Source organism: Microcebus murinus, chromosome 24 (genome assembly GCF_040939455.1).
Source record: "Microcebus murinus isolate Inina chromosome 24, M.murinus_Inina_mat1.0, whole genome shotgun sequence".
NCBI classification, from domain to species: domain Eukaryota; kingdom Metazoa; phylum Chordata; class Mammalia; order Primates; family Cheirogaleidae; genus Microcebus; species Microcebus murinus.
The window spans coordinates 23110346-23120197 of NC_134127.1; the positions used below are offsets into that span (position 1 = coordinate 23110346).

Below are 9852 nucleotides of genomic sequence, written 5' to 3' on the forward strand. Positions count from 1 at the left end.
AACATTTGGCTCCCTAATGACACCTGCTGGCTAATAAAAAGAACATTCCCCCAAAGCTTTTTAGTGAAAGTAAATCAAGTAAATTGTTTCATTTAAAATTCACTTAGGGCCAGGCGTGGTGGCTCACACCTGTAATCCTAGCACTCTGGGAGGCCAAGGTAGGCAGATTGCTGGAGGCCAGGAGTTCGAAACCAGCCTGAGCAAGATCGAGACCCCCGTCTCTACCAAAAATTGAAAGAAATTAATTGGCCAACTAAAAATATATAGAAAAAATTAGCTGGGCATGGTGGCGCATGCCTGTAGTCCCAGCTACTCAGGAGGCTGAGGCAGGAGGATCGCTTGAGCCCAGGAGTTTGAGGTTGCTGTGGGCTAGGCTGATACCACGGCACTCACTCTATCTAGCCGGGGCAACAAAGCAATACTCTGTCTCAAAATAAGTAAATAAATAAATAAAAATAAAATTCACTTAGGGTTCTACTGTCCTTAGTCTGAAGTCACCAAGACTATTAGAAGTGTGATGTACTAGGAATGCTGGAGAACAAGGTGCTTTAAAATTCTATTGAGGCAGACTAGGCAAAGGTGACACCTCCAAATGACTCCAAGGGTTCCTGGGGAAAAATGTTCTATACATATACTTATTTCTACATACATTTGAATGACAGCAAAACAGCAGTCCGAGGACTCTAGATATCATCTAAATTTACGTCTGTTGACAGAGAAGCTATATCTAGGTTTGTATCTGTGGAAATAAATTCTTACAACAGACATTTAAAGGATTCCACAATTACCTAGCCCATCCTAACTCACTCCTCCATGATAGCCTTCTCAGCAATCCCTAGTCACATTTACTATGTCTGACTCGACTTCTACTGCATTTGCTATTAAAGTTACTTCATTTTGCCCATGCTTTTTTATTTTATTATTTTAGAGACAGGGTCTTGCCCTGTCCCCCAGGCTGGAGTGCAGTGGTACAGTCACAGCTCACTGCAGCCTTGAACTCCTGGGCATAAGTGATCCTCTTGCCTCAGCCTCCCAAATAGCTGAGATTACAGGCATGAGCCACTATGCCTAACTGTACTTTTTTTTAACAGACTTTTTAAGAGCAGTTCTAGGTGTACAACAATATTGACTCATACTTATTTTTATGTGAGTCCAACTGAATACCGAGAAAGCTTGGACTAAATCTTCCTCTTTAGATACCTCACATAGGCTGGCATATGACCCCACACAGATAAGCCCCCAGCAAACAGTAAAACAACACAGAAGGACAAAGAGATACGGTGAGAATGTCACTATCTAGACACGGCTGCCTTAGGTCAATACCGCTGCTATCCCATCTGTGTGAACCAGAATCAAGACAGCCTTTCATTGTGAGAAATACACAAAGCCCCGCCCCCCAGGTGCACAGTGCAAAACCCGCACAACCATATGTAGTAGCTCTCCATTCGTGCTTCTCAGTAACCTAAGTCTGGGGGTCTCACCTTTGATTTGGTAGAAAAACAGATTAGGTCAGAAGATTTGGAGTCACATCCACTGTAAATAACTATGACTTGTTACTTTGCCTTATTGTTCAGTGTAACACAGGGAGATAGCATCCCCTCCTCAGCTGTATTAGGATGACTTTTTAGGAACAAAAATGATCTATGATGATTTATGGGTTACTAGGAGAAATATAAAACTCAAGTATTAATGTGCTGCAGACTGCTCCATCATTAAGTCACACCCAAAGTCAGTGTCAAAAATTCATTATCAGGAAAAAGTGTTCTTTTAAACTTTAAATTCATTAGTGGGCCAAAAAAATTAGTTTAGCAGGTTGAGACAAGCTTTTTAAAATGAAGTAAAATAGAAACAGAAAATAGAGGGTAATCTCTATTTACCCTCTGTAGCAAATAGCATGGGTAATTTATATCAACTTTTGTTCTGGTTATATGAATGTGTACTTCAAAATATAATGTATTTCACACTGAGGAGAGTGGTCAAAGTCTGAAAAATATTTCGTGAGTCAAAAAGAACATCTTCAGACTTAAAAAAAACCCAAAAGATGTTTCCAATAATTTAAAAAATGGTTTAAAAAAACACAAAAAATGATCTCTTCAAAATCCAAACCATAGAGGATTTTCATTTGGTCTAATAAATTAGCACAAGTTAATTTCTGATTCACATTACTCTAAATCAAATTCTACAAAACTCTTTTTAAAGTTTCTAATCAGCAGATGGACCAGTTGGTTCAGATATTAGGTGATATAACTAAACTCAAAGGAAATTAATCCTTCGGAGTTCCTTATAATGGGTGTGACTTATTTCTAAAAGCTAACTTATTGAAATAGAAAACTCATATCCAACAAACTTGGGGATGGGAGAGCAGGAGACAACACTTACCTGCTGGAAATTTCAAAATCAAATGCTTTTGAAAACTTACTTTCATATTTATCCTTTCCCATGTAAATAGTGTAAGCAGATGAATTAGCTGTGAGAAAACAAAAAGAAAAAACAATTAGGTAGACTTCATCACTAACAAAACTGTTTCATCGGAAAAACTAGTGACAATGCTTAGATCAGGGGTCGGCAAACCATGGCCTGCAGTTCAAATCCAGCCCACCACCTGTTTTTGGATAGCCCTTAAGCCCAGAATGGTTTTTACATTTGTAAAGGATTAAAAACAAAAACAAAGAAGAATAAGCTAGAGAGACTGCATGTGTCTCACAAAGCCTAAAATACTATCTGGCCCTAACAGCAAAAATTTACCAATCTTTATAAATGGTACTTTCCTACCTTCTCAAAGATATAGTTCAATGGCAATCTCTAGTTCAGTCCTATACTTTTGCATTCTTCAGGAGTTAAAATAAAAACAAAAAACTTTACTATATCTCAACCATTTATTTAGAAACAGGTTCCTGTGTTTACCCAAGTTTTAGTTTGCCTAATTTTATTTAGCCAATATTATATTCCAGGTGTGCTGCAGATTCTAAGGGGCTCCCTATCCCATTCAGTGGAAGTGTGGCTCTCAAACTTCTGAATCAGTGACTCTGAACCTGGCTTATACATTAGAATCCTCGAACTATGCCCCAGCTCCACCTCCAATCAACTAAATCCAAACCTCTGGTGAAGCAAGAGTGAGCCCTGGTGTTTTCAAAAGCCTTCCAAGTGATTTTAATATGAAGTCAGGGTTAGGAACTATCACAAATCAAAAGGAATCTTCTGGGGGTGGCTTATCATAGGAACAAGAGATCTGCTTTACTGAGGTAGTGTTTTCACATGGGCATCCGTGATCTGTAATTAAAAAGTTTCCTACTGAAATTATAACTCAGTACTGGGTTTCCAAGCCAGTCTACCAAAACTTGTTTGACCCCAGTTGGATCTAAACTCTTGAATTAATAGTCGCTGGGTCTCAGGCTACAAAGCCTGAGTAGACAGTAAGTACTTAAACATAAATAAATACTGATGCATAAATACTGATAAGTGCAGGGTTGGGCTGGACAGCGTTGGCTGTTGCCCCAGAGCACAGAACACACACGTAAGTGGACCTCTGAAGGCCAGGGAGCAGCACTCTCATAAATAAATCCCTACACTGGGGATTTCCTGTACTTGCAGTAATAGATGCTTCTTAAATTATCGATCCTAGTTGCCTTTCTTGGGGGAGAAAAAACTTCTAATTCCTTCTGCTGGCAGTTATAATGACTACAGTCCACAATTACTTGCAGGTGGTTGAGAGAAATAAACTTGAAAGTAGAGAATGCTCGCACTGGTTAGTTTACAGAAAAGCTCGTCTATAACTGAGCATTACATTAGCTTGATCAGGCCTTAGCATAGCATGTAACAAATGCCAAAAGGGTGGGAATCAAATTAAAGTGTTTCAGATTTTCTTTGCATGGCCTGGCAGTATTTCAAGGGTACACCCTTTTAATCCTTTGATGTCACCACAGGGAGTACATTCTACCAAAATATTCCACCAAGCAAAGATCTTTTTACAAACTAAACACCGATTAACAGTCTGGTTAAACATATCATAGAACATCCATAAACAAAATACTATGTACCCATTAAAAAGAAAGGATAGGTAAAGAAATTAAGTAGCAGAACAGTATTTTTGGGTAGCTATACACGGAAAGATTCAATTTATGAAAAATAAATGACTTGTATTAATGTTATAATGGTATATACATAAACATGTTTATATATATTTTATATGCACACATGTTATATGTATGGAAGGATATATATTTGCTAATAATTACCTTTGGTAGCTTGCTACAAAACATACAGATGGCTTGTGAAATCAGAACAAAATTTAAAAGATAACAGAAATAAAATAAAATCTCTGTACAGCCAAGAGAATGACAGAGAAATGTTTTGATGGCTGACCAAATAAATGAGGTGATTAAGAAAATGATCACAACAAACCTGAGAGGCATTCTACAAAATAATTCAACTAACAATGTTATGAAAGACAAAGACTGAACAACTGCTCCAGATTAGAGGAGGCTAAAGAGTAATAACTAAAGCAACAATGATTTGTAATTTTTTTTTGTTATAAAATACATTGGGATACTGATGAAACTGAATAAAGCCTGTTGATTAGAAAATAGTATTGCTGCAATGTTAATTTCCTAAATTTGATAAGGAAGAATGTCTTTTGAGAAGAGAATGCCCTTGATTTGAGGAAGTAAAATTGAAGCATTTACAGGTTAATTGCAACTTTCTAATGAATAGTTCAGGAAAAGCGTGACAGAGGACAATAAGGAAAGAGGAAGAAGGAAAGAGATAAGGCAAATGTGGCAAAATGTTAGAAATTGAGGAATCTGGGAGAAACATACAAGAAATCTTTAGTATTTTTGCAACTTTTGGGAAAAACTGAAATTATATCAATATTAAAAATAAAAAGGAAAATGACTGCTGAGCAAGAAATCTGAATTAAGCTCCTTTCCATATTAAAAAAGGAAAAGATAACAAATACTAAAAGTACAAGTGGACTTAATGAGCCAAGTATAGGTATCCATAAATCAGATGGTAACGAATTTGACACTGGTAATATGTAAGACTAATGTTCAATTATTCCCTTATGAGAAAGCATGAAAGAATTAAAATGGAACAAATTTTATTCAGAAATACTAATCTTAAAAGGAAAGGTAAAAACCCTTTCTATGGAGATTTTCTTCCTTTTTTTTTTTTTGAGACAGAGTCTTGCTTTGTTGTCCAGGCTAGAGTGAGTGCCGTGGTGTCAGCCTAGCTCACAGCAACCTCAAACTCCTGGGCTCAAGTGATCCTCCTGCCTCAGCCTCCCAAGTAGCTGGGACTACAGGCACGAGCCACCATGCCCAGCTGATATATATATATATATATATTAGTTGGCCAATTAATTTCTTTCTATTTTTATGGTAGAGACAGGGTCTCGCTCAGGCTGGTTTTGAACTCCTGACCTTGAGCAATCCGCCCGCCTCGGCCTCTCAGAGTGCTAGGATTACAGGCGTGAGCCACCAAGTGAGCCACCAAGCGGGGCCTTTCTTCCCATTTTTAAAAAAGTTTTTATGCAGTAAACTGAGTTGGTTGAAAATTTGGCTATCCATACAAATTCATTTCCTAAAGATTCTATATGTTCAAGTTTTTTTCTGTACTGCCAATATATAAAATTTTACTATTTTATTGTGAAAGTTATGATTTTTCCATTAACTTTGCAATTTTAAAAGATCTCCTACACAAGTGCAGTTTTATTAGACTTAGAGGCCAGATATGTTTCTAACAGGAAGCAGTTCTGACATTATAAGGTAAGTCATGGGATCCACAAATCTGCTGAAACATTCTGTTCTATGTATGACTAGCACTTAAAGAATCCAGAATAGCTTTAAAGGGAATAGAGCAGCTAGCATAAAATACATTTAGTACCTATATACCCTGTTGTAATTTTTTTCCATTCTTGGGTTTGTATGGATATCTACTGTTGGGGACTCTCATGAGTGGAAAATGCCTAAGTTATCAAGGATGAAAATGCTTAGAGGCCTATACGAGTATGCAATTTTTCAGGCTAGTTTTTTTTTTTTTTTTTTTTTTTGAGACAGAGTCTCGCTTTGTTGTCCAGGCTAGAGTGAGTGCCGTGGCGTCAGCCTAGCTCACAGCAACCTCAAACTCCTGGGCTCCAGTGATCCTGCTGCCTCAGCCTCCCGAGTAGCTGGGACTACAGGCATGCGCCACCATGCCCGGCTAATTTTTTATATATATATCAGTTGGCCAATTAATTTTCTTTCTATTTATAGTAGAGACGGGGTCTCGCTCTTGCTCAGGCTGGTTTTGAACTCCTGACCTTGAGCAATCCGCCCGCCTCGGCCTCCCAAGAGCTAGGATTACAGGCGTGAGCCACAGCGCCCGGCCTTCAGGCTAGTTTTGAATTTTGTTTCTTGTAATTTTAATAATATGGGTAAAACAAACCAAATCAACAGGGGCGGAGAAATATTTTATGACACACTGGAAGCCTAAACTACTGAGAAAAATAATGAGATGTGGCCATGTGAGGAAGGAGGAAGAGCAGGGGTCTGTGAGTGACAGCTTCCCAGGCCTCAATCTTCTCATCTCTAAAGAGAAAATACTACCCTATTCAAACCCACACAAACAATGTGGAACTAGTTTCACTTAAATCTCACCTTTAACCAGCAAGCATAGAGTAGTAATAAAAGAGTGCTATAAGTAAAAAAATATCATTCATTTATTCAACAAGCATTTATTGAGAACCATTATTAGCCAGACACTATGTTATGGAAACAAGCACAGTAGTCCCCCCTTATCAGCAGGGAGATATGTTCCAAGACCCCCGTGTTGCCTGAAACTGCAGATAGTACTGTATGTACCATGGTGGTCCCATAAGATAATGGAGTTGAAAAATCCCTATTATCTAGTGACTTCATAGCCATTGTAACATGTTAGGTAATGTGACAGCACAACACATCACCTAATATATGTTTAAATACACAAATACTTACCCTTGTGTTACAATTGCCTACAGCATTCAATACAGTAACATGCCGTACAGGTTTGTAGCCTAGGAGCAATAGGCTCTATAGCCTAGTGTAGTAGCTATACCATCTAGGTTTGTGTAAGTGCACTCTAGGATGTTGAAACAAGGGCGAAATCAACCAATGATGCATTTCTCAGAACATATTCATGTCCTGAAGTGACACATGACTATATTGTTTTTCCCTACACATACTTTTGATAAAGTTTAATTTAGAAATTAGGCACTAGAGATTAACAATAATAATTATAATAATATACTGTAATAAAAGTTATGTGAATGTACTCTCTCTCAAAATATCTTATTGTACTGTATTCACCCTTCTTGAGATGTGACCACAGAAAGTGAAAGGGAAGATAAGCGGAGACTACTGTGAAGAGATCCTGTCCATGCCCTGAGGGGGCTTACACCTGAGCTCAGGCAGACACCATTTGGTAAGTGCACCATGTGGTAAGTGCAATGCTAAAGGTATACTTGGAATGTTAAGTGGGTCCCAGAAAAGACATACCTAAGCTATCTTGGAATGAGAGCTAAGTCAGGAAAGGCATCCTGCAAAAGATGGGCCAGAGGTGTCCTAACAGAGGAGTTAACTAGGAGCTGATTTTAGGCAAGAGAAATAACATGAACAGAGAAACGAAGTTGAGATACAGCATTTCCTGGAAACTAAAAGCACCCTTTCCTTGCCTGCCAAAGACAAATCTGAAGCATCATCATGTCATTTTTCAGTATCTGGGATATCAACTGCCAGGTGAGTAGCCACTTCCTAGAGGTTAAGGCGCACTTATCCCTAAGAGTTATTGGCAGGTGTCTCCTTTCTCAAAGGAGATCCTTACCCGGGTGCAGCCAAAACAGGGAGGGGAGGGGTGAGGATGGGGGCAGGTGTGAAGGGGCCCACAAAGTCTGCCCAGTTCCAGGGGGCAATAGGAGGTCTTTCCGATTGAGGACGAGAACTTGCAGATGCAAACACAACAGAGACAGCGCCCCTCCGCGCCCCTCCGCGCCCCTCAGGCCCTGACGAGGGAACGCCGAGGACGACACAGCATCTGGGTGGAACTGACGCGCGGGGAGCCGAGAGGGCGCGGGAAGAGGCACTCGCTGCCAATGAGGCGCTTTAGGACGAGAATCACGCGCAGCGGCGGCCTGGAGATCCCGGTTTCGGAGCTCACTGTCTAGCAAGGACTCGGGAGGGCGCGGCGCCTACTCACCGCTGCTGCTGGTGAAGTAGAACACCATGATCCCTGAAACCGTGCGGCGACTCCACCGCGGAGTTGCAGCACTCAACTCGCGAAGCTCGGGATACAGAAGCGAAGCAGCCACCCCTACCCCGGAACTCCTCCGCGCACTTCCGGCGGGCGCTGGATCGCGTCATAACGCCGGGCCACCGGCGCCATCTTTAATCCTGGCTAAGTGAAGGGTATTGGTGAGGCGCGAAGCCAATGACTTGTGGTTGAGGAAAAGAGAATGGGCATCCCTGCATATTAATTAACCTCTCTACTTCACTTTCCTCAGCTGCGACATGAAGGTGATGCTAATGCAGCTAACTCACAGGATATTTTTCTAGGATTAAATAAGTTATTAGGAGTCAAGGGTTTGGAACATAGTTCCCTCAAACTCCCCACAGCACTTAGCTTTGACCTAATTATTTCTCTCGAGAAAAGAAAATAACTTTTATCTGAGGAATGCTAGTCCTTTACATTATCAGGCCCTGAAGGACATTACAATGAAACAGTAATCATGTCCTACTTCCCCTCCTTGAGCTACACATTCATCTCTCAGAATTGCTTGCTGTTGACCTAAGTAGCTATAAATTAACCTAAGAATTGCTCGGGACACTGTAACCCACCCCCACAGCAAAACAATGTATAGCCAATTACTATCAATGTTATTTACGTAAGCCGTGAGAATTCCTGACAGCTTTGTTAACAGCCTACTCCTGGTCCCCTTTTTTTGCCTTTAAAAACTTGCTTATCTACAGCTGAATTCAAAGGATCAAAAAAATAAAGAAGAAAAGAGATAAATGTAAAAATATTATAATAAAAAATTAAAAAAAAAAACTTGCTTGTACCCAAGGCCAGGTGGAGCTCACATCCAAGGCTACCTGAGGCTGAGTCTTGTGGGCAGCTGTCTTCACTTTGGTTCAAGTTAACTCTTCAAATTGTATTTTGTGCCTCAGCCTCTACCTTTTAGGCGGACACCCTTGCTTCATCCTCGTCGACATCATTCTATGCAGCTGAGCACATCACTTAACTAAATTTATTTAGAACTAAAAATGTCCCAGAGGCTGTACCAGGAGCTGGTGACACAAAGATAACAATGACAATGAATGGCGTGAGGAACCTTCTGGCTTTGCGAACCTAGTTATTCCCTGCAAACAGTTATTGTTTGCAGGCTATCAGTTTTATTCTCTATGAAATAGGAATGATGATATATACCTCGTAGAAGGTGGCGAGGAGTAAATGAAACAAAACATGTAAAGCGTCTAAGAATGCCTGGCACAGAAGCCAGTGTTCACCCCCTGATTTATCTTTTCTAGTTTAACTTGAAAAATAATGAAACAGAAACCTAAAGTTACTAATAAAAAAAGTGAAACTAACGACCAAGTTTCAAATGTGAAAAATAATTGCTTCGAGAATCTTGGAGAGGCTACTTTACAAAAACGTCTTATTATCAAGCGATCCCAGAACGTACGCGTTCAAGTGGGCCGAAAACTACAATTCCCAGAATGCCTCTAAACACGGCCCCGGGAACGGAGCCCGGCATGGTGGCAAGGGATTGTGGGAGGCGTGGTTTTCCTGAGAAGACAGCTTTCCGCCTCCGAAGGGCGGGAGAATTTTGGAGACACCATCTCCAGG

At 40.1% G+C, this 9852-nt stretch overlaps 1 protein-coding gene across 3 annotated transcripts in view; it reads right to left on the reverse strand.

The window, feature by feature from the left end:
• CCDC25 (coiled-coil domain containing 25) overlaps window positions 1-8341 on the reverse strand; it is a 30632-nt gene extending 22291 nt beyond the window's left edge. For all 3 annotated transcript variants that reach the window (XM_075997388.1, XM_012775379.2, XM_075997389.1), the window contains exons 1-2: window positions 8206-8341; window positions 2420-2467 (exon numbers count right to left, since the gene is read on the reverse strand). Coding sequence is in view for 2 of the 3 variants with exons in the window: in XM_012775379.2 (XP_012630833.1) it covers window positions 2420-2467; window positions 8206-8233 (76 nt within the window). In the remaining variant the exon portion in view is untranslated. The remainder of the gene's footprint in view (window positions 1-2419; window positions 2468-8205) is intronic.
• Window positions 8342-9852: the final 1511 nt, after the last annotated feature.